We start from the raw sequence: 23,390 nt of genomic DNA, 5'->3' as shown, positions 1-23,390 counted from the left end.
AATTAATAATATTAAATATAAAGAATATTAAAATAAAAAAACCTATTAAAAAGTTAAATAAAAAGATACTTAATCCTTTTAAAATTTATAAAATAATTTTACCTATTATTATTAAACTTATATTATTTAAAGGTTAAAGAATTTATAATTTATTTTACGTTTTATTTATTAAACCTTATTATATTAATAATTAAATATTATTTAACTTTAATTAAGTTTTATAAGAAGTACCTTTAATAAAGTTTAAAAATTATTAAATAGAAAAAATTAAAAATTCCTTAAAAACCTAAAGAAATATAAAGTACCTAATTAAATAAAAAGGTTAATTAATTAAAAAGTATTAAATTTAAAAACCCTATAAATATATAAATAGCATTAATATAAAGGCTTTTATTAAATAGTTCTATTAATAAAATCCTAATAAACTAATGGACCCCTGAACTATTAAAACCTTAGATTCGTAAACCCCTTAAAAAGTTAATCGTATTTAAAGTTAAGCATTAAAAGGAGGGAAATAGTATTATACGGATAGTCCTATAAAACCTAAAAACCTAAAAATAGCTAACGTTACCCCTAATAAAAAGTAAAGCTATAAGCAATTGGATAAGAATAATCTATTAACTATAAAAAGACCAACATTTAAGGTATAAATACCCAATAGAAAAAGGGAAGTCATAAATTATATAAGGCCTAAATAAGCATAAATAGCTAAGGAATCTCCCGCTCCAAAACAGGAGAGAGAGAGATCAAGGCCCTAAAGACCCCTAGTAGATTATTAATGAATATGACTAAGTTCCAAGCCCTCTATAAGAGCCCTTGTCACAGCATGTCACTGGCAAAGTCTCCTGCAGGCTTTCCAAGTCAGACCAAATAGGTGCTGGGCCCAAATGGATAGGATGGACTGTCCCTATTGGCATCGGCCATTTCCACCGAATTAATCCTTCAACCGATATGATCGCTGTGTGCCTGTATTGGTTGGATGCAGGGGTGACGTCGGGTAGATTCACTGGGCTCGACCGGTCTACGTGGGGCGCTCCCACGGCCTGTCTCAGTTTAGCACGCCCAGAGGGTGCAGCATGGCAAGCTCCCGCACATAGCCCCTGCTGGCTACCTACCTAGGTACTTATTAGCTAACAACACACGATCCTCCAAAGCTTTTCTGGCCTCCTGGGACCTTATTATTCCTTCAAACGAGAACGACAGACCTACCATACCCGTAATATTATTGATAGCTAAGCAACTATAAAGGAGTGAATAAATACAGCGGAGAGTATGAACACCATGCAGACATAGGAAATATGAATAGTATGGAAGGAGTAAAGTAACTATGTGTGACATGAATGATCTAAATGATCTGAGAGATCAGCTAGATCGCATAGATCACATAGATCGGGAGGCACGGTTAGGGTTGGATTTTCCTGCGTGCTAGAGACCTAGTCCGCGTCCTTCCCAACGGAGTGGATTCGTAACCTCACTATTGTGGCGTTGATGCCTGCAGTAACTGAAATGGATCTTCGTCAATCTTTTGGCATACAAAAGCCTCGACGGCCTGATAGAATTGGCACGATTGCTCCGTTGGACAAATATCCTCGCCAATTCCCTCAGCTCTAACACAGAGGCCACTTATGGTACACGACTCGAGGCTGATTAGATAGCTTTTCTATAGCCGAGATAGCCCACATAAATGGATTCTACACAATACAACTAATTTGCCCCGAACCAAGTTATCACTAGCGTTAAATATACAATACAATACAATACAATATCGCCTCTATTGGATAAGGGAACTCAATTCCGTACTGTCTATTGCCTTAGAAATAACCAGTTGCTCAACCCCGTCGCCCATGCGATGTTCCCCAGTGCGGGGGCGGGGCATGAGTCCACTGGTCACGATGACGTGAATGGATCGACTGAGTGCCCAACAGACAGCATTTTGGCCGTCTAACTCCATCTCCTACGGCAACCATGATCGGTTAACTTAAGACAGGCACTTTATACCATCCTTTTTGAATCGTGATTTCAATTACGTCCTTGATAGTCGCCAGTTACGTATCGGCGGCGTTCGTCATGCCTTCACTCAGAGTCCACCCCCCATCCCAGCCAGACTGGAACAATCTGCAGCTTCTCCACAAGGGCACACTACCCCCGCGCGCAGACTTCCACATCTACAGCTCAATAGAAGATGCTTTGACCTACGAGACTGCAAAGGCCAGCAGAGAGTCGCTGTCGGGAACCTGGAAGTTCCTTCTAGCCAACAACCCGTTTGAGGGCCCAGAAGGATTTGAGAGTCCTGCTTTCGACGCGACACAATGGGACGACACGACGGTGCCAAGCATGTGGCAGCTCAACGGCTATGGAAAGGGGCCGCACTACACCAATGTCAACTTCCCCATCCCCGTTGATCCGCCAAATGTTCCCTTTGCGGATAACGAGACGGGGCATTACGTTCGCAAATTCACCGTGTCCAAGAAGCTCAGGAACTCGCAAATTCGACTACGATTCGAAGGCGTTGACTCGGCATATCACGTGTGGGTGAACGGCAAGGAGGTGGGGTATCATCAAGGCTCCAGAAACCCCGCCGAGTTCGACATCACAGATGCAGTTGACCAGGCGGGTGAAAATACTCTGGCCGTCAAAGTCTATCAATATTGTGATGCAACTTACATTGAAGACCAGGTGTGTTGCGTTTATGCACTTCTGTCATCATTTTTGCGGCTGCTGACACTGCTGGCGTCATTCAGGACCAATGGCGCATGAGCGGCATCTTCCGCGACGTGCACCTCGTTGCATTTCCATTCCAGTCACGTGTTGAAGATCTCTTCATCCAGACCAAGCTCGACAAAGACTACACTGATGCAGACCTGAAGGTTCGAGTGGACATCGCTGGCTCGTGTGAAATTCAGGTAACGCTGTACGACCCAAAGAAACAGCCCGTTGTAGCCAGTGGTTCTAAGCAGGTGGCCGGTGGCTCGGTCGACTTGTCGCTAAAAGTGAAGAAGCCCGAAAAATGGACGGCGGAAAGTCCAACTCTATATCATCTTGTAGTGACACTGAATGGAACTAGTTTCATCAGCCAAAGAGTTGGGTTCCGGCAGGTTGAGATGAAAGATGGGCTCATTAAGGTGAACGGCAAGCGGATCGTACTAAAAGGTGCTAACCGACACGAGCATCACCCACAATTCGGTCGCGCCGTTCCGTATGAGTTTATGAAGCAGGATCTACTGCTTATGAAGAAACATAACATTAATGCAATTCGAACCTCACATCAGCCTAGTGATGTGAGGCTCTATGATCTGGCAGATGAACTAGGGTTTTGGGTCATGGATGAAGCCGACCTCGAATGCCATGGGTTTGAGGCTATATGTAAGCACTTAATGAGCTCATCTACTTCTGACATCTGAACTCTGACTGGCTGTAGGCGATGCCGCATTATCTCCAGAAGATAGAGCACTTCCGTTTCGAGAGCGACAGCTTTTAACTAGGGCCAATGCTGCCAAGTGGACATCAGACAACCCTGACTGGGAGAAGGCTTACGTGGACCGCGCCGTGCAGCTTGTTCGGCGCGATCAGCTTCATCCTTCCGTGATAATGTGGTCTCTGGGAAATGAAGCATTCTTCGGCCGTAACCATGTGGCTATGTACAACTGGATTAAGTCATATGATGATAGCCGACCAATCCACTACGAGGCTGATATTTATGCTGATACGATGGACATGTACTCCCGGATGTATCCGCCAGTCGAGGAGATGGTTGAATTTGCTAACGACAATTCGAAGACGAAACCCCTGATACTATGTGAGTATATCCACGCCATGGGAAACGGGCCGGGAAATATTAAAGAATATGTCGACACTTTCTATAAGTATGAGTCGCTTCAAGGAGGCTTCGTATGGGAATGGGCGAATCATGGGCTGTTGACGAAAGATAAAGAAACCGGTGATGAGTTCTACGCTTATGGCGGCGACTTTGGCGATGTTCCAAATGACAGCAATTTCATCATGGATGGTGTTCTATTCTCTGATCATACACCGACTCCGGGACTTACCGAGTACAAGAAGGCAATAGAGCCCATCAAGGTTGTGTCATATACGCCAGAGAAGATCACAATCATCAACAGGTACGACTTCCTCACCCTCGATCATCTGGAGGCCAGCTATATGATCCTCGACGAGGGAAAACCAACCTCGCATAAAGGCGCTGTAGATATCCCCAGGGGAATCCAGCCTGGGCAAACAGCCGAGCTCACAGTGATAGAGAAGCTGCCTTCTTTAGATTCTCTCGCGGGTGAAGGTGTCGTCCAGATCGTATTTCGCCTGAAAGAGAAGACAGCAGCGTTACCTGCTAGCCACGAGATTGCCTTTGAAGAATATTCAATCTCACCGTCCCGGCGCACTTCTCTAGAGACCACTGGCAACTTGACAATTCATGAGACCCCGGCCCTCATCACTATCAAGTCTCCCATCGCTATATGGACTGTGAGCCCCATACACGGTGAAATCCGCTCATTCAAGAAGAACGGGTCTGAGCTCCTCGCAACGAGCCCCAGCGTAACGTTCTACCGTGCACAGACGGACAACGACTACCCCCAGGATGGCGCGGATTGGAAAAATAAGTTTCTTCATCTCGCCACGGCACGGACGAGGGGTAGCAGCTGGGGCGCAGTGGATGGCGACGATGGTTCATTTGTAGTGCAGGTGCAGCAGCGATTCGCACCCCCTGTACTTTCGTGGTCGATCGATCTCGATATTACGTACGCGTTCCGAGGGAACGGCTCTGTATCGATTCGGGTCAATGGTGTACCGAAAGGCCAGAATCTCCCCCGCACTCTCCCACGCATCGGCCTCTCCTTCGAGCTCCCTAGTCAATGGGCCGGATCCAGCGCGAAGAAAGCGCTGACATGGTACGGTCGTGGGCCCGGCGAGAGTTATGTGGATAAGAAGCTCTCGCAGCGTCTCGGAGAGTACTCGGTGTCTTCAATCGACGAGCTGTGGACGGACTACGAATATCCCCAGGAAGGAAGCAATCGCACAGATACGCGCTGGGTGCGGTTCACGCATGGTGAGTCCGGAGAGGAGGTTACGGCGCAGTTCATGGATCTAGACTCGTCCGACAAGAGCGAGCGAAAAACATTCGATTTCAACGCTTCGCATTATCGTGTCGCTGATGTCGAGGCTGCGAAACACCCGTACGAGCTCCGCAGGAAGAAGACGGAGAATGTCGTGCTGAGACTGGATGCGGCGCATCATGGCCTAGGGAGTGGTTCCTGTGGGCCGAGGACGAGGGATGAGTATGCTTTGTTGACTGCGCCTTTTGAGTTTGAGGTCGTGCTGTCGTGAGGAGGCCATGGTAGACTGTATTGGGTTTCTATACGTGACTCAGATGAGTTTTTGCGTTGACGTAACTGTATACAAATGTTGATGTGTTGGAAGACTAGTGGTTTAAACATCTGAAATTGGGTTTCTCTACGCTTTCGTTTTCAGCGGCATTGATATACGAGGATGTGAAGTGAAAGAGCGTTATCACTCGAAGGTACTCAAATACAAGCGGGTTGCTTACTATTGAATTCCGACAATTCTACTTGGTATGTAGGCTTCCTATTAATCTACTATCACAATCGCTGGAAGTGCATCTACATAGCGGTAGAACAGTCATGGCAGTCAATTCATCCCGCTGCCCGACTACCGTGGTGTCGGAATCATTGGGCTCCCGTATCTCTCTCGGTTGCTTATTTCGCAAGGTATTTGTTCTTCTTGATCCGAGTTCCCTGTCACTGCTTGCATGATGCTTCCGCTAACGTATTCTTGTAACCCGGTTGTACTCGTATCATAATGCTAACTAAACTGTGCCTATGATATCTACCATGTCTTGTATTGCTCCCTGAAATATCGCCAGGTCGATGATGGTGGCGATGTTGCACACTCCATCCGTACGTGTGGCATTTGCTTGGCTTATGATGTCCAATCTACATATCTTCAATGGCCTCTTTATCATATATAGGCCTTCCTTCGAAAAGCGCAACAAGCATAGTGTCGTTAGAATTCTTCCAACTCTCTATTACTTCTTTGAAAGCCTCGTGGTCTTTCATGGCTTGAGGGATACTCCATATTGTGTTCATCTCCTGTTGGATGCTGATCTTTCTCAAGTCCACCTTCAAGTTGTCGGCAAATGCTACAATAGCCATGTTAGTCCTTTCAGGTACGACGTAGATTTAATTTGGAGAAAACGGAACATGTATGAGCATTCTCGGGGGAAGTAGCCTCCCTCGTTTAAGTGTGTAGACAAAGTAAGTTTAGATGTGTTTCACTTGGACTACTTACATCCACCTCGAGCCTCTTTTTCCTCCTCTTTGACAATTTCCATCTGGATCGCTAAGGAGGTGGAAGCTTCCTGCATCTGGGTTTTCAAGGTGATGTACGCCTTGGACTTTCTTATATCTAGGACTATTTCATTGGGGTCTGTTGGAGCCGTAAGAATCGCTCGCCATCTCTTCAATAGCGCGACCTTGAGAAGAGGGATGTATTGAAATCGATTTCGACGTTGATATTGATTCCATATATCCTGATCTTCATCGGTGAGGAAAAACTCTTCACGATAATAGGTGTCAGACATTGTACGGAATCGATTTCTGTCTCAAAATTATAGGAAATGAATAGTAGCCTCCTTTGGCAAATGTGAGTAATGATGGAAAGTGAGTTCCTGATCCACGTGCAACAGAATTAGGATATTTAGGTGAGGTTTGCGAAATATATAGCCGAATCTATTCATGCCGCGAATTCGTAGTCAACTTCCCTAGGGTAACATAGGCATGTTTGTTTCTATGCATGACGAAGGCCGCGAGATTCCACTGCCAGATCCGTGTCAGGCCATACGATCTCCTCAACGCCCTGGAAACTTTCACTAGTCGAAGTATTCGTACTACCTATGTACAGCCTAACCGGAAGTATGGCAGTGGTGACATGCATGTGACTCTTCAGCTGAAAAAGTACTCATATTGACACGAAAAGCACACATGTACAAGGGAGGCATAGTCTGGCGACGAAGGGAACGAAAGGCATCAAAATATAATAGGTGACTCAAAATTCCAAGCACGCGCCGAGAAGAAGGGGAACCAGGTTGCCACTTATCATACAACGTCAAGTAGAAAAACTAGAAGTTGTTTGTTGATGTTTTGTATATGGGGATATATACTCCAATCAAATAGATCTGCTGCTTCATGCAATGCCAAGGGATGATGCTCGTGGAACTACAACGCGCAGCAGCCGATTGCTTCGAGTGTCACAGGATCCATGAATGGAGCCCATCTTCCCTTGATCAGCTCCCTTTTTTCTTTCCCCAAGCTTCCATATCGGACTAACTTCTAAGGGGCAGCATCAGACAATATATGGTTTGTGCTATCAAAATGAAGCTATGATTGAGCTTCAATGAGTAGTCTTCTGGATTCAGCTTCATTGTCTCGAGAGACAGTGGCTCTGCTAGAATTCCTTCTGTGCGTTCTAGAGAATGCAGATATGCTGGCGATGTCAGAAACCGCAGTCGCTCAGGAGAGCACGAGACGAACATCCGCCTGCATGCCATGCCACAACAGCCTTATTCAAAATCCACTTGACTGTATACCTTGAATGGAGGGAATACGTCATGCCACATATCCCTCTTAAAATTCTTTGGCCTTCATATTAAGTAAAAACATGGGTAGAACATTGAATGGGAAGCTCGGTTGACTTACTTCTTCCCGGCTTCGTCAGAAATACCTAATTGGTTCTACTTCCCAAAAAGGCATACTGCGTACGTACGCCTACGCGCAGTGGCTGGCCTTGATCAAGCGTACGTAATTAGGCTTCGTATGGCCCATGCCCCCCCAAATATATGCGTTCAACCAACTTAGACCTTGTTTGAGTGAAGTAGATAGAAGGTTAATTGGCCTCCCCACTATGCTATATTACATAAGAGATATAATTTCAAAAGTCTCTACTTTAACGTAAGAATGCAAAGTACCTTTAAGCAAGTCCAAGATATCAATCACCTCGTCGCCGTTACAGTTTGCTCCTTTCTTCTATAGATAACCTTTTATTTTATTTTTTCAAACTACCGAAGAAGGTTGCTACACATCATCCGAATCATTAGTCGGGCATCTCAATCTTAATTCATCAAGGTAGTACGGACCATGTTCCTCAACTGTAGCGCTCATACAATAGGTCCTGCTACCGGCCTTGTTGATATTCACAAAAAGCTTCGCCTCTTCGTAGTGGTGATGCCCTTCAACACAGTATCCTACAAAATGCGCCTTGTCCGCAACCTATATACGAAGAGCTTGCTGATAAATTCTATGAAAGCTGCGGATGAATGAAGTGTGGCTCTGCACCATGTGTGAAGCCTCAACAGTGTAATGATCTGTCTGTAAGGGGTCAGAGGTTGCGTAGGTGGTGGCGTCCTCCAGGGGGGGTACCTCGCCTGCCTGGATCTGCAGTGTGGGTAAAATACCAAGCGACATATCAATAACATCGGAGGGCCCAGTGATTCAGCTATAGCTTTACGGTGTGCCTTTAATAGACCTAGAGTTTCCTAATTAATTAACTGTAATAAAGATCATCAGCCACCGGTCTAATTGCCTATCAACTTCCCTCATGCCTGTCGTTTGACGTTAGCTTCATTCCATGAATCAAACATCTAGATTAGTAGCACGAATGCCTTGATTGTGTTTCTGGGGTATTCTAGCCCTTGTACGCGATGCATCGCCCTTAGATAGCTGCGAGGGGACTTAGCAGGGATGATGCAAACTCATTTTTAGATTGAAAAGTCGGGTCCGAGAGAGCAGGATTAACGTTTGGCCGAGCTGATCATTACTGACATACATACTCAACTCCTAAAAGTTACAGAATGGTAATAAAGTTAATGGGCAGATCGTTAGGTTGTATCCTTTAGCCAGGTCAAGCATAAGCCGGCATGTCAAGCGCCAGAGAGAATTATCAACCCCAGTGGTGCTATTAGGTGATCTAAATGGGGATAACATATGTACTCATCCTATAGTCGCGAGCTTAAGAAATAACTCCTCTGTAACGCATAACTCTATTGCCACGAAAAAACGGCGCCGTTATTAACCCGTAAAGTTTAACGGTCCTGATACGTCATATTCACTACTCCGCGACATGGAGATACGGAGGACAGCTTGTCAGAAGGGCTGTACAAGGTAAACAGGAAGACTCTCTTTGTGGCACAAGGTCTAAAAGCTCAGAAGTCTGAAGGCATTCGGACTTCTCTGACTATATACAATCTATCTCTTTGCTCCTCTATCCCGAGACCCCTGACACAGCTTTTGTAGGATGATGATACAGTACGCGATAATCATGTTGGGAGGGAAACCTGGAGTTGTTGTGGTTGAAACAAAGTGGAGTACGAGCGTCCTATGGAAATCCCATCTCATTTGTCAGCGTTTTCCTTCTACCTACAGAGTAGCATGTAGATTTACGTGTCACACTGAAGACTGAGTATAGATTAGATCATGAAGCTAAAATATCAATTATATTCAAACATGTGTCATACGAGTCATTGTATCTAATACAGCACAACCATCTCCTCATATTGGCAGCAATTAATTAATAGTTGCCCTTGGTAGTTGATATGTCTAATTACTATCAAACGCCTATTATCTACCATGACACATCACTGGTTCTTTGAGAAACCTGACTATTCCACTTGAAGGAGGCTAGCTTCTAGCTGTCATGAGCTCTTAGTTACGAGGTGGTTGCCTAAGTTTTAGCGAGGCCTTACAAGATTCACGTCCCTGAAAAGCATAGATATCTACTTGTTTTGATTATCGTTTATTGATTCCTAGTGTAATTATGGGGTACTATATGACGTTCTATTACACGAAGGTTTTAAAATCGCTGTGAACGGGCTAGGGCTATATATAGCGAGGCTCTGCTTTTTGATGTAGCCAATTGAGAGGCTTTGGTGCGGAGAGCTCAACAACCAGGGCGCGTTAGCACAGACATGGTGCACTTCAGTGAACTCGGCTTCGGCGAGTTGTCATCTTGAGCTTGTACTACTAATTGCCCTGGTGTATATCAGGTCGCCAATAGCACCCAAACTCGTAATCAGAGTCATCTGGTTCGGCTATCGGCTTATTAAGATCGTCTCTCTCGCTGTCGGTTGAATCATCCGTCCAATCGATCTCATCATCGATCATATCATCAAACTGGCTAGTCTCCTCAACATAACCATCATCACTAGTTGTGTATGCAAACATGTCAGTTCTTATGTGTTTGATTCGCCGGATATCTTTCAATTTTGATTTTTCAGTGGCCTTCTCGTCAAACTTACTCTCTTGGAAATCGATCATCAACATGTTTTTGCCGACCTTCAAGAAGTTTGCGTGATGAGCGCAACCGTGACTGATTCCAAGAGCATGAAGCTTCTTGACAGCCTTGATGCGAGCATATTTGTCTTCTTTCTTGGTCGTTTTCGCTCCTTCAAGGTACTCAAGTACGTATCCGATGATAGCACCATTGTAGGTTACATGACCCAGGAATGGCGGTGTCAAGTTAAGGCCGTAAGTACGTTCGTAGACTCTAGTTTCATTCTCCATTGACTTGATAGACCAGCTACTAGCCCAAGGCTCTATCTTTACGAACAAAAGTTGCTCATTAAAGCGGGAATGCTTGGCAAGCCACAGCCTTCCTGATTTAAAGTGGCCGAACTGGTTTATGAGTTCAAACTCGGTGAAGTCGATTTTGGTAGGATGCCAAGCATTCTCGATGCCAACTAACGTTTTCTCAGATGTCTGTGAAAACCCTACCTCACCGTTGTCTAATCGACGAATTTGGCCAAAGTTCCAGGATCCAATAGGAAAGCACGGAAATACAAGATGACTGGTATCCCTGTTGTACCAATGGCCTTGGAACACACCTGCATTGACTGCCACCCATTTTAAGAAACCATCGTCGGTTAAAAATAGACATTTTGTAGGCTTGGAGGCGCCTGTACGCTTGATATAAACCCACTTTTTAGCTTCCTTGTCAAATTGGTATTCCTGCATTGGGCGATAATGGTTTTCTAACACCCCAATTAACTTGGCATTGACTGTAGCATTCATGGTACTCATTATGAAAGCTTGAGTGGAAAATATCAGTTGATCGATTCGTATTTATTCGTATTCGGTGAATTGTGTACGTGGTGGCGTGTTTGTGTGTGCGTTTGCGTATGAATTATTTGATCATCAAAGTTCATAACTGATATTTGGATTCTGCTGGCTTTTTATGTGCGTCCTTGAACCGAAATAGATTCTTTCTTTCCCTAGACAACGCGATTGTTCCAAACGTGATGGCTGACAGTCTCTTTGTGACACAGAATGGCACAATGAATAAGTTAGGCCTTGTTTCCATAGATTGCAGTAATTTATGTCAACCCAAGCTAAATAATGGGCAACAGGCTATCCAATTGATTAGACAGATGTGTCTATCAGAATTTGGCGATTAAAGCTCAATGCTCGTAAGCGTGCTATACCTGGGAAAGTTGAACAATCAGTATCAAAGACTTCGGAATTAGCGGTACCTGCAGTAGAATTACTCTAAGCTATTGGATAGGGAAGCTATCGAAGTAGATGGTTCAGACCGCCGAAAAAGAATATAATCCTGGTATATCTTGTATATAACAACAACAGAAATCCCGGGCTTAGAACTAATAATTAAGACTCACAATAAGTCGTACTGATTAATCCCTATGATGACCCTTTTACAGGGCAAAGAATTTCGTCTGTGATGTGGCTATCGGGAGCTCAAAGAACCCAATCAAGTTATTTTTTATTCAGGAAATCGTTAATTTCAGCCAATCCCGTGTTATCCGTCATTACAACAGGAGTAACAGTGCTTCATACTACCAAATACCTATCGCACAGCATTCATTAAAACCTGAGGCCATGGAAAAATAACCTTCTCCCTCCGGCATCCCACAAAAAAGGAAATCCCCGAAACCCAACGTTTGACATATAAATGTGGCAGATTTCCAAAATTATCTTCTGCCTCAAGCTGGCGATCGACCACGAGAGAAACATGGCGGTCTGTATCGTCGACGATGTGGTTCTCAGTTCCAAGACGCCTATGTTGGGAGGAAGTGAAGATGAAATGCGGTGTGGTGTTGCCCGAACAGACGAAGATAGCCGTGTACTCGCGCGAATGACTGAGACGTCCCAGCACTAATCTCTTCCCGTCCTCAATCGCCGAAGCCACCTCTATCATCATCATACGCATATAATTCTCCCCGGAGTTGAAACCTGGGTTTCCACTTGCATCTCTCTTCAAGTAAGTTTTAATGGAACATGCAAGAAATTTACTGTCAGGAAAGTTCCTCAGCTGTCGACAGAGTTGAGTGAGGTGTTGATGTTCTGTTCGTGTCAGATCTCCCGCTGGATTTTGTACCCACGGGAGCCGCCTACTGAACTGATCCGTACGGATAACGCGATTCCTATTGCGATTCATCTCCCAGAGATGCCCATAAGTCAAAATACCGCTTTCAGTCAGCTTCACATTGATAAACCGACAGCCCTTGTTGAAAGTAAGGCTCTTTTCCTCTCCTGGAGACGATATCTTGTCGAAGAACTGATTCTTCAGAAACACCGAGGTCGTGGTGTCCAGTGATATATGCGTGTTTGAAAGCGCATTATTGAGAATCTCGCCGTTCAAAAGACACATAGTCAACATTGATAAGCTGACACTATGTCGGCTCTTTCGCAGGTTTTCAATGTCCATCCGCACAGGATAGCTGCAACAATTGGCAACGATGGGAAGCCTATCCCAAACATGTTTAACCCCTCTTTTCTCGACGTCCGCAATGATCGTGGGAGACATAGTCTGTGACTCGTCCAGTAGGGTAGTGTACCTTCCTGCCGCACTCAATATCGATTCAATCATCTTTTCCCTTTTTTCCACCAGAGGCAGAGTGTTTTGGATATCCCGGCAGAGACTTGTCACTTTCTTGGAAAAGTCTGATGAGTTAATACTCAACTCGCCTGGGATCTCCCCAAATATTCCATATTCCATTTTGCTTGTTTCGTCAGATGGTAGATGATGAATGAGCAAGGTCATCTTTGCGCCTCCCCTGTAATTCTCCTGAAATGTCCAGGCTCGTTGCCACCAGAGATCATTTGTGATTTCATATAACAACTGCAGCGTTTCAATGACCTTGCGGTGCTGTTCCTCGGTCATCTTTTTCCGTATGACGAGTCTCCCCGTTAGAGCATCGTATAGCAGTGTCAATTCTCGATCTGGCACTAACTCCCGGCCTAGTAATGCGACGGGATGTTTGCTCAGTTTATAGACCAAGTCCATACACTGTAAGGCTTTTTGTTTCTTAGGGGACTCTTTTTCCTTTTGCGGGATGCTGTGCCTGTCAATCCAGAGGCAGTCAACCCCCATAGCCCGCATGTATTCCATAATGCGCTGAAAGACGCAATTCCGAACTGGAGATGAGAAAAATTTATCTCTTGTCCTATTCTGGATCCTATAACCGTGATCGTTTTTGCATTCATAGTTGGATGGATTCCAAGTATATGATAGCGCGACATAGTTCGTCTCCTCAAATACGTTAATCCAGGTCCGACGCAATCGCTGCTCATTCTTCTCATCAAATATAAAACATTCAAGATGCTTCAGAAACCCGATATCCTTTACTTGTGGCTTTTGGGAATTTTGGATGTCGAGAAGAAGTCTCACGATGGGCTTTTTGTGGCATCTGCTGATCTCACGCAGCTTCATCCCGGAATCGTCGTCTTTGTCAGCCATTGTTGGCGTGTCATGAGACATAAGCGTAAGCGCAAAAAGATTCCGAATGAATCTGGCTATAATACCTGTTCTATATATAATTGAGGGCGCGGAAGATCGGGAATTGTTAAAGAACAGGAGACGCGTGCAAGACAAGTAGAAGAAGCGTATGCCTTAGCATCAAGAGAGAAGGATCGGACTGAAGAAGGTCTGGGAGATCTACTGATATATATAGTCAGAGGCTTAAGTATACATCACACTTCGTACTACAGTAAGGAACTGCTGATTATTGCAGTGACTCAGTGCTAATCGCGGTGGGAAAAGTTTTAGAAGCGAAGCGACGCGATGATTGGTTCTAGGAATGAAGAGTGCTTATACACGATGCATACCCCATTGCCTTTCTATGTCCATTTGACTCGCTTAAATCAGGCGTCGCAACTTGCAGCTTATTGTTGGTTTATTACAGGATGCGACCCCTACTTCGCCCTCCTCACCCCTCCTCAAAGGTCACCCCTTATGATTTAGACCTCCACACAGATACAAAACTGCATCTATCACTGTGACAACTAGCTACTAGGAGGTGGTATAACCGAACATACGTGTGCAAGTACGTATGCCCATATGTGCATGTGTGTAGGTCCGGTAGACTAGTAGGGATGGGTCGCAGCCTCGTGAAGCTATGCTACGACTTGCCCCGCGTTTTAATTATTATTTCTCCAACAAGTTGCAGATGTAATGCGCCGAAGCCCACTAGAAATGCAACTCGGATCAACCTTTGCGAGGGGTTTATCAGTTTTGACTAACTTGGTCAAGTAATTCACGGTTGTCGGAGTGTCGAACAGCCCACTTCTCATTACTAGAGCTGCTTGCAGATGTTCCCATAGTGTGACTAGAAGCAATTGGCCAGTTGAGCTCAAAATCATTTCTAGTCGCTTGCATCGGCGCCGAATCTTCCCATTCGCTGTACAGCAGCAATAACTTTCTAGTGCTGAATGCTGGTAACAGTGTCTTCCTTCCTCAACACGGATCTCTGGCAGAGTTGTATGCAGCCACGTTCGGACGTCAGGTCCCATGTATCGATCGTAAAGTGTTTTACGAATGGCACTGGAGTTTTGATTCACTCTCAATTCAAGATGTGGCAATGAGAAAATTTTGATCGATGATCTCAATTTGCGTTTCCAAAACCTCGCTCAATAAACTACGATGATTACTTATCGTTACAACACTAAGCAAACGTTGTCTCATTAGTACCCAGCACAGCATATCTCCTGCCAGCTTACAGACCAGATTCTTTACGTCAATCTGCGCTGTTGATCGAGTCGAGGGGATGAAGATGTATGCGCAGAGGAGGTTTATCCCAGGTTGACCAAACCCTCTGGGCGCTAATCCAATGATGGCTCTCATCTGCGAGGGTTAAGTCGAAGTTATAGATGAGCTTAGCGAGAATCAAGCGCATCTCCGCGTAGGCGAGACTATAGGGGTCGTGTGCATTTGTGTCAGCAGTCAGTTGGTAGTTTGAATGAATTTCATATGCAAACCGCAGGAGACAGTTATTCAGTTGTAGGTGTCGATTTATCCCGATATCAACCGTCCACCGCAAATTTCTGTGTCGGAAGTCGGGACGAGTATAACTAGATGTGCGGGGAAAGGAATACAACGTATGAAGAGATGAGAAGACTTGATACTCACTTTCGCCCGATACAGTTGCGCGGACCAACGCTAAATGATTGCATTGCATCTGCAATTAAGACAACAACTTAGCCGTGTTCCTACGAGCATGAAATCAAGAGGCATTTCATGTTCGAAAATTTACTTAAGGCACGGAGAGACATCGAGTATCACATACCGAGCTGGTCACTTTCGTATGTAGGATCGCCCATCCAACGCTCGGGTAAGAATTTATTGGGCTCTTTCCAGTAGCGCTCATCGTGATTGACAGCATACTGGAACACAGAGACGATAGTCTATCATCCAGACATTAGCAGCAACTCATCATGTATGGAGCTACTGTGATAAACCAGTGATAGACCCATATGCCCTTACCCCTTTTGGCACGAGTCTTCCGTCAATAACAGCATCCTTGTGAGTTACCCGAGGCGCACCTGTTGCAACTGGTGGATAGCGACGGAGCGCTTCATTTAAGCAAGCCAACATCTAGATAAAGCTGAGTTAGCCACGTTTTAGACGATGTCCAGACTGGCCCTTGAAGCACCGCATGGCACCTCAAGTCATACATATTCCTCAATTAAGGTAGGTACCGAAGCATAACAGTAAGATTAACAGATGACTCACGAAGTGTAGATTTCCAACGCTTGTTAAGGTGATTTCTTCATTGCCTTTGAAGGAAGACCTGACCTCATGCTGAACTTTCTGTAGGATGTCGATATTCGTCGTTAGGAAATAAGTCACTCCGCACAGCAGAGTAGCCGTAGTCTCCGAGCCGGCAACGACAAGTACCGAGGCATTGGTAGCCAAGCGACCGGCGTCAAGATTCAGTAACTCCTTATTTCGGATCAAGTTATCTAGGAAATCTGGCCGTTTCGCGCCATTCATGCGCTGTAAGACTTTTTCTTTCACGATAAGACGGTGCTGGTATTCAGCAAATACTTTGCCCGCGAGTTGATGTAGCCACGCAAGGGGTTTCCGGAATCCAAGTTCTATCAGTGCTAAGATCCTCCCGTTCTGAACTATGGTCGTCTTAATTAATTTTACCCAGGGGTGGTAGCTGATATTAGTCAAACAGCCGAAGCCACCTTCAACGCCGAAACTTAGATCACCTATGATATCAAACGTCGCCCAGGTGTACCATTCTAACATGTTTTGATAACTGTCTTTCTGATCAGGATTTATGAATCAGTATTTGTTGTTAATTATGCCATCTCGCAGGCTTTCGCCGTGTTAAGGGCCTGTGCCCGGATACATCGTCATGGGATGAAAGACTGAGAAAACCAACCTGCACGGCTTCCTTCAAACGCAAGATCAGTAAGTCCACGTAAGAAGCAACAATGGGCTCCTGCGCACGCATTGAGCGATCGCCAAAGGCGGGAGCAAGATGGCGACGCAACCGCCCATGCTCAAACGTATCAGCATTAACTATAGTTGTCGGAATGTGGGCAAATATTTTATAGAATCCCCGGTACTTAGGGAATTCCTCTTGGCCAGGCTTGTAGCCATATATATCACGCCATGCCTGAGGACTGCTGAAGGTTAATTCATTTGGTGCGATGCGAACGACTGTCCCATAGCGTCGATGAAGGTCTGCCACGTGAAGGGGTAGACGGCCACGAAATTGCATTACAGCGCGGGGGAGGACTGCCATGCTATGGGAAATGGGCCCCGGAAAATCTCGAAGCGGGTGAAGGAACCCATTGTAGAAGAGATGTGATAGAGTGAGTACAGCTGTCTTGAGGGTCGTCGTTCATGTTAGCTCGACCTTTCTGTAATAGAGGCCTGGGGTAGTAATGACTGCATGTTAGGCATAGAAAGCGTGAGGTTGGCCTACAAGAGACAAGACGACAACAAGCAACTCCTTCACATTCAAGTTATTTGTGTTAATTAGGGCCGACATGATGGAATGTCACCAACAAATATTCAGCGACGCCTCGGCGGGGGTTGGATATCCCCGTTAATGTGGCTTGAATGTTGATGAATTCTGACAGGAGACGAACAAGGACTTGGAGTGGAAATGCCGGTAGATATCAATGGCTGAAAGAGGAGCCTGAACCAAAGTCTGGGAGCGTGGGGGCATTGGATGGTTGGCATGGTGTTATAGAATGCCTTGTGGAATCCATGTGCCGGGTGACAACATTTTGTGGTGAGCTGCTTCCCGGCAACCTGTCACGTAAAACGAACGAAAAGGAGGCACGCGGGTGGCTGGTTGGGGTGATTTGACCAGCTACTGGATGTTGGACCTAATCCCTAGATACCCCGCAATGTACGTAACCTCTTCTTCCTCGCTTAACTCGAAGGAAGTTTGATAGATGACGCCTCATGTAATACCAGTGACACAATGTAGGCGAATTGGCTGAGGCTGAATGCCCTTGTCACACCCCGCTGATATCATTACTAATGCCTATTTGTAAACTGCTATTACCATGGTAGGATACGTGAGTCGGGTATAATGTAGAGCGAACGACATACCGTAGATGAGGCGAACCTATGACGTGCGAAGTCTCACGACTATGGCTACTGGTATTGTACTTACGAAGTAGTAGAGTCAGGAGGCACATTTGTCAGCAGTTTGGTTCGACTATCTTGCAGGTAGGACTGCGAGACTCTCCGACCTAATGCTTGAGGAGTAGCAATGGTGTTCACCGGTAACGAATAGACTGTAGCAATTGCAAGCTAGGCCTCGCCGTTGTCTCATACACCATGGCATAATTACACCATGGGGGCCGGGGAGGGCGCGAGTTGTTTGATTCACAAACGACTTGTTGGCCAAGGCATGACCGTTGTAAAATTGAAGCGTGCACTGGATGTGCGTAGGAGGTTATCGCAACAAGGGACGTTCAACCTTTGTTCCAGGGCCACAAGTAATGTACCGTAACTCACATACCTAGAGCAAGTCATTACGGCAATTCGGAACAGTTGCACTGAAATGATTACATAATCCAAAGTACCGAGGTCGTTCGCGCAGTGAGCGTGGGGCCCCTTATCTTATCTGGAAAGTGCTTAACGCGCTTTGGCAGAACGCGCCTTTGACGCGCTCTCAAATCTCCAACATGGGTGGTGATACCTTGGTACATTTGGGTGACAGACAATCGTAAAGAAACACCCGGATTTGACTCACTTACACCACGCATTAACCCCCTTCAAGAAAATACATAACTCATTGCATGCCTCATTCTACAAGTCCCCAGTCCCAAGAGTCTTGTGAAGCTTCCAAGACCAAAGCCGAAATGGCGGATGCCGCAACCCAGAACGGCCACAGCCAAGAAGCTGCGGATAATGACGTTGATATGGCCGGAACCAACGGCGAAGAAAAGAAAGATGTGAAATTGGACGATCTATTTGCCGATATCGAGGACGATGAAGAATGGCCTACAGAGACACAGAACAACTCGAAGCCCGAGAGCCCCTTGTCGCCAATGTATGGGAACCCCTTGTCTGGCATCTATCATTGATGCACAATCAGATTTAGACTTTCGCTGACTGCTGCAATAGAGGGAATACAAACGGGATAAGCTCTTCCGACCCTGGGCTCATGCGCATGTTCTACCAACGACTCTTCCCTTTCCGCTACCTATTCCAATGGCTGAACCACAGTCCAACGCCGACGAACGACTTTGGCCACCGTGAATTCGCCCTTACGATACACGATAACACCGACAACGAAATATACCTCCGATACCAATCCTATCCAACTGCAGACCTGTAAGACCCGTAATTGCACTCCTTATATGCCAAGGAAAGTGAAGCTGTATGGACTAACTCATTTTCATCCTCACAGTATTCGCAAAGACATAATAGCAAAACTACCCTCCCGTTTCGAGATCGGGCCCGTATACACAACCAACCCACGCGACCGCAAGACGTTACGGAATCAAACCTCCTTCAAACCCCTCGCGAAGGAACTATGTTTCGATATCGACTTGACAGACTACGACGGCATCCGTACGTGCTGCGACAAGGCCAACATCTGCATAAAATGCTGGCAGTTCATAACAATGGCGATTAAAGTCGTCGACACAGCGTTGCGGGATGACTTCGGCTTCAAGCACATCATGTGGGTGTACTCCGGTCGTCGTGGCGCGCACGCCTGGGTCTGCGACAAGAAGGCGCGCGTCATGGACGACCAGAAGCGGAGGGCCATCGCGGGGTATCTAGAGGTGATCCGGGGCGGTTCGCAGAGCGGGAAGAAAGTCAATCTATGGCGGCCCTTACATCCACATCTAAGGTAAGGCAACCCAATTTACTTCTTATTCCCATCTAGCCTAAATCTCTATAATACTAACTCCTCTCTAGCCGAAGTCTCGACATCCTAGCCCCGCACTTCCAAAGCGACGTCCTCGAAACCCAAGACCCGTGGGCCTCGAGCGACCGCGCCGAGCACCTCCTCTCGCTGCTCCCAGACAAAGCGCTTAACGAAAGCCTGCGTAAGAAATGGGACTCGTCGCCCGGACGCGCCAGCACATCGAAATGGGCCGACATCGACGCGCTGGCCAAGAGCGGCGCGAGCAAAAGCCTCGACGCCCGCGCGCTCCTAGAAGCGAAGCAAGACATCGTCCTCGAATACACATACCCGCGCCTGGACATCGAAGTCTCGAAGAAGCTGAACCACTTGCTGAAGTCGCCCTTCGTCGTGCACCCGGGCACAGGCCGCGTCTGCGTGCCCATCGACACGGAGAAGCTAGAGGACTTCGATCCCACGACTGTCCCGACGGTGCAGGGCCTCCTGCGCGAGATCGACAGCTGGAAAAGCGAGGACGAGCCCGCTAGCAGTGCGGACGGGAAGACCCCTGCCGACTGGGAGAAGACGAGTCTGAAGCCGTATGTGGAGTATTTCCGCTCCTTCGTGCTTGGTCTCATGCGCGATGAGCGCGATCCAAAGATCAAGAGGGAGAGGGAAGAAGGCGTGGACTTTTAGACCGATATTACCCCTGTGAGGCGTGTATACGCATATTAGGCTTATGTCGTCGCGCTATTTCGTATCATGACATCAGTGTCGATTCACCGATGACGAGGAGCGAGGTATTTCCACAAGAGGCTGCACTAGCTTCTACGCTTTGCGAAATTAATGAGATCCTGGAGTTCGGGATGGGAAATGAGGCTATGTCGGTTCAAATGCAGACACGTCTCTACCTATGAAACCAAGTAGGCAAAAAGCACCTACGTAGGCAGTGCTGGCGCAGAACCTGTTGTTTGACGGTTGTATGTATATCATATATCACTAGTTAAAGCGAGACGGCACTGGGATCCATGATATTGGGAATATGAATTCACCAAAGCTTCCAAAGCAGACACATAATTTTGATAATGGCATATAAGCTCATTAGCTTGCCTTTTTGATTACCCCTTTTCATCGATACCTGACAGGCCTAATTGAAATCTATATACATAAACCATTGGCCGTGAAACACCAAGGCGTCCATATCGCGGGATTCCTCACAGCTTCGCTAGTCAATCTGCCTGATAAACTCGGTGTCCGATGTGATAGGGAGATTGAATTGATGTGTCAATTCTGTCGTTATAACAGGCTTCCCTTAGTGAGGTGAGAAATAACTCATCTCGTGAAATCTGTTTGCTTTGAATACTTTGTAGCAGCTTCAAGCTACAATTCAAGATTGAAAATCAATTGCTGAAACCTTTCTGTTCTTTCGACATTATAATTAGTTTATTCTACGCCTTACCTTAGATGAGACAAGGGTAGAAGTGGCTTAGCCATTAGTCCCCCCTCAGTCTTCCAGCAAGACTTTTCCATTGTCTCCCGGTTTTCTTGCTTGTTGGGTAGTGCAGCACGACTACCATATATTGATTAGGAGAGTTAGATTTATCTTAAATCTCAATAAAATTTCTGGAGATCCGGGGCCCCGGTCCCAAAGTTACCGGATGGTGGCCACTGGCCGCCTTGCTGCGGCAAAGATTGGTTTTGCTGAGACGGGATACCTGGTTGAGATGTAGGCTGGTGGCTGCCTAACGACGGGAAATTATCGTCGTAGGAAACACCGCCTTGTCCATCTCGAGTCCCTAGATCATCTAGTGATCGATAACCGCCTCGTCCACCACGCCCACCACGTCCAGCTCTCCGGCCACCGGAAGCCCCACGATGTCCTCGACTCGAAGGACCGCCCCTAAAACCGCCGCGGCTTCCGCCACGGCCGGGGTGGCTCGCGGTGTGATAGCCCCGTGCGTTATTGTGGCCGTATCCACCGCTTGCAGAGCGTTGTTGCCGGTCATCACCATCTGCTCGGGGTTGCTTGCGCTTGCCTCGCTGGGCAAAGCTATCACTCTCATCATCCTCACCGTCTTCGGCCTCAATGCGCAACATGACCTTCTCGCCGACTTCGGTCTCAAACACAAATGCTTTTTCAGGCGGTATAGGTTGCCAGTGCTGGATCCTGTTTACATCCGAAGGGCGAGCGCCGCGACGGGTGGCGATGACGACGGATGGAGTTGCAGAATCAGTATGATACGGTGCTGATGCGGGGACAGGTTGGAGAGAAACAGCCCAGAGATTGTTATCCCACGATCCAATTCCCGCCACACTCCACCGCATCTTAGAGTGCATCCCGCCAATTTTTTCTAGTATGTTAGGTGGACATGGCTTGGCGGTGATGATCACAGCGTTTGCTTGATACTTGACCTCGCCATCAGGTAAATGAGGGGCAACTAGTTCAATCAATTGCCTAGTAATTTCCGGTTGGATCATGTAACTAGTGAAGAACACTGTTTTTCTTATGGTCAGGCGTTCACTGCGACCTCGTTTCGTTCGATCATCGACTATAAGGTTGTGGCTGTTAATCAAATGTTGTATTTCGGCGACCTCGACAACTGGGTCCAAGGTTGTGGAGATGTCTGCAACCTGAATGACTTCTGCTGTGATAGGGCCGCGAGACGGCTCGCCGCGCATCTCTTTCTGGCGTTCGTTATATTCTTCCAAGAAGACCCTGAATCCACTGACGTGATGGGGGCGATCTTCGTATATGCGGATCTCTTGCGCATACTTATACGTCTCGATTGCGGCGGTCAGAAAGGCTTGCTTGAAAAACATGGTGCTCTTGAATCGTTCACTATTCGGTCCAACCTCTGGCTTCAAACCTATCATATCAAATTCCAGGCCCTTGCTGGTAACGATGCGTTTGATTAAATCGGAGAAGCCACGCTCGCTACGGCCCGTTAACAGCACGCAGAGGGCATCCTTCTGTTTCATACTCAGCCGAACTAGCTCGACGATCTTTTCGTTCCACCAGCCGTCCCACGCACGCGGCTCCTCGCGCTCGACGCCATCGCCCGTAGCAGCAAGTATGCGCGAATCGTGCCACCATCCACCATTGACAAAGATATCAGGGCTCCCCAGGCGACCCAGGGTCGTACTATTCCATAGCCTCGGATTCGGCAGAGGTGTCTGGAATAGCGTATTATCGAAATCATAGACGTGGATCGTGTTGATCTTTTCGGGAGCTGCGCGGTAGGGATGGTATTAGCTAGGCTTCACTGTCGCATCTACATGATATTGAATTGACAGCGATTTGGCGACACCTACCAGGAAGATGTGCGCTCAGTATGGACCATCTGCTGAGGGCTGTCACAGTATGTTGGAAGCCATTCGCTGGACCATTCGCAGAGCCGTTAGGGATTCCATTCCCATATCTCGGGGGCCTCGACCCCATGCTGCCGCGTAGAAGCTGGCGTGTAATCGAGAGGATGCGGGCAATAAACATGCACCGGGTTAAATTGACATGCTGAGATTTCGATCGAGACAAGCCCAACTTGCACTGTGACTGTAACGACTGACAAAGCGTGTTCGCATTGAAACCGTGGCGAAAGAGATTCGAACTATACCTGGTAGGCAAGGCTAAGTAAACCATACTACTGGTAGTAGGTAGCAGGTACCGTGCTGTGCTATCGATAAAATCGAAGGGACTTGCCTATTTTCTGCAATAGATCGCGCCGTTGTCGCGACTTACCTGTACTTACTC

The 23,390-nt window shown here is 46.6% G+C and overlaps 7 protein-coding genes across 7 annotated transcripts; 2 read left to right on the top strand and 5 right to left on the bottom strand.

The window, feature by feature from the left end:
- Positions 1–994: 994 nt before the first annotated feature.
- On the bottom strand, positions 995–1,703 carry F5B22DRAFT_602677 (uncharacterized protein). The gene has a single exon (XM_047974682.1). The coding sequence runs from the start codon at positions 1,336–1,338 to the stop codon at positions 1,108–1,110; it is 231 nt and encodes a 76-aa protein (XP_047831944.1). The 5' UTR covers positions 1,339–1,703; the 3' UTR covers positions 995–1,107.
- Positions 1,704–1,709: 6 nt separating this feature from the next.
- Positions 1,710–5,617, top strand: F5B22DRAFT_101907 (beta-galactosidase). Its single transcript, XM_047968669.1, has 3 exons — positions 1,710–2,676; positions 2,742–3,363; positions 3,419–5,617. The coding sequence occupies exons 1-3, from the start codon at positions 2,068–2,070 to the stop codon at positions 5,335–5,337; spliced, it is 3,150 nt and encodes a 1,049-aa protein (XP_047831943.1). The 5' UTR covers positions 1,710–2,067; the 3' UTR covers positions 5,338–5,617.
- Positions 5,618–9,803: 4,186 nt separating this feature from the next.
- Positions 9,804–11,774, bottom strand: F5B22DRAFT_602675 (uncharacterized protein). Its single transcript, XM_047974681.1, has 2 exons — positions 11,693–11,774; positions 9,804–11,500 (listed from the first exon to the last, which is right to left on the bottom strand). The coding sequence occupies exon 2, from the start codon at positions 11,097–11,099 to the stop codon at positions 10,044–10,046; it is 1,056 nt and encodes a 351-aa protein (XP_047831942.1). The 5' UTR covers positions 11,100–11,500; positions 11,693–11,774; the 3' UTR covers positions 9,804–10,043.
- Positions 11,523–14,097, bottom strand: F5B22DRAFT_602674 (uncharacterized protein). The gene has a single exon (XM_047974680.1). It carries the CDS (start codon positions 13,792–13,794, stop codon positions 11,881–11,883), a length of 1,914 nt encoding a protein of 637 aa, XP_047831941.1. The 5' UTR covers positions 13,795–14,097; the 3' UTR covers positions 11,523–11,880.
- A 952-nt stretch (positions 14,098–15,049) lies between these two features.
- Positions 15,050–17,320, bottom strand: F5B22DRAFT_635696 (putative cytochrome P450; the record flags this gene model as incomplete). The annotated part of the gene is made up of 7 exons (XM_047977182.1): positions 15,050–15,224; positions 15,442–15,490; positions 15,599–15,716; positions 15,796–15,906; positions 16,045–16,587; positions 16,706–17,155; positions 17,255–17,320. The coding sequence occupies 7 exons, from the start codon at positions 17,318–17,320 to the stop codon at positions 15,050–15,052; spliced, it is 1,512 nt and encodes a 503-aa protein (XP_047831940.1).
- Positions 17,321–18,480: 1,160 nt separating this feature from the next.
- F5B22DRAFT_602639 (DNA primase small subunit) lies at positions 18,481–20,714 on the top strand. The gene is made up of 4 exons (XM_047974679.1): positions 18,481–18,841; positions 18,916–19,125; positions 19,202–19,648; positions 19,717–20,714. The coding sequence occupies exons 1-4, from the start codon at positions 18,588–18,590 to the stop codon at positions 20,336–20,338; spliced, it is 1,533 nt and encodes a 510-aa protein (XP_047831939.1). The 5' UTR covers positions 18,481–18,587; the 3' UTR covers positions 20,339–20,714.
- Positions 20,715–21,253: 539 nt separating this feature from the next.
- On the bottom strand, positions 21,254–23,081 carry F5B22DRAFT_635694 (uncharacterized protein; the record flags this gene model as incomplete). The annotated part of the gene is made up of 2 exons (XM_047977181.1): positions 21,254–22,872; positions 22,955–23,081. 2 exons carry the CDS (start codon positions 23,079–23,081, stop codon positions 21,254–21,256), a joined length of 1,746 nt encoding a protein of 581 aa, XP_047831938.1.
- Positions 23,082–23,390: the final 309 nt, after the last annotated feature.

Source organism: Xylaria bambusicola, assembly GCF_022495145.1.
Source record: "Xylaria bambusicola strain CBS 139988 unplaced genomic scaffold F5B22scaffold_15, whole genome shotgun sequence".
Taxonomy (NCBI): Eukaryota; Fungi; Ascomycota; class Sordariomycetes; order Xylariales; family Xylariaceae; genus Xylaria; species Xylaria bambusicola.
This window is presented reverse-complemented; position numbering and strand designations above follow the sequence as displayed.

What these genes read in the sequence shown, in the direction of transcription:
- F5B22DRAFT_602677 (XM_047974682.1), bottom strand. Translation starts at nt 1,338, where the DNA reads ATGTCACACATAGTTACTTTACTCCTTCCATACTATTCATATTTCCTA.
- F5B22DRAFT_101907 (XM_047968669.1), top strand. Translation starts at nt 2,068, where the DNA reads ATGCCTTCACTCAGAGTCCACCCCCCATCCCAGCCAGACTGGAACAAT. An exon ending in CAACTTACATTGAAGACCAG is followed by an intron (nt 2,677 to 2,741) that starts GTGTGTTGCGTT and finishes GGCGTCATTCAG; the next exon opens with GACCAATGGCGCATGAGCGG. An exon ending in CCATGGGTTTGAGGCTATAT is followed by an intron (nt 3,364 to 3,418) that starts GTAAGCACTTAA and finishes GACTGGCTGTAG; the next exon opens with GCGATGCCGCATTATCTCCA.
- F5B22DRAFT_602675 (XM_047974681.1), bottom strand. Translation starts at nt 11,099, where the DNA reads ATGAGTACCATGAATGCTACAGTCAATGCCAAGTTAATTGGGGTGTTA.
- F5B22DRAFT_602674 (XM_047974680.1), bottom strand. Translation starts at nt 13,794, where the DNA reads ATGTCTCATGACACGCCAACAATGGCTGACAAAGACGACGATTCCGGG.
- F5B22DRAFT_602639 (XM_047974679.1), top strand. Translation starts at nt 18,588, where the DNA reads ATGCCTCATTCTACAAGTCCCCAGTCCCAAGAGTCTTGTGAAGCTTCC. An exon ending in GAGAGCCCCTTGTCGCCAAT is followed by an intron (nt 18,842 to 18,915) that starts GTATGGGAACCC and finishes CTGCTGCAATAG; the next exon opens with AGGGAATACAAACGGGATAA. An exon ending in CCCTTACATCCACATCTAAG is followed by an intron (nt 19,649 to 19,716) that starts GTAAGGCAACCC and finishes ACTCCTCTCTAG; the next exon opens with CCGAAGTCTCGACATCCTAG.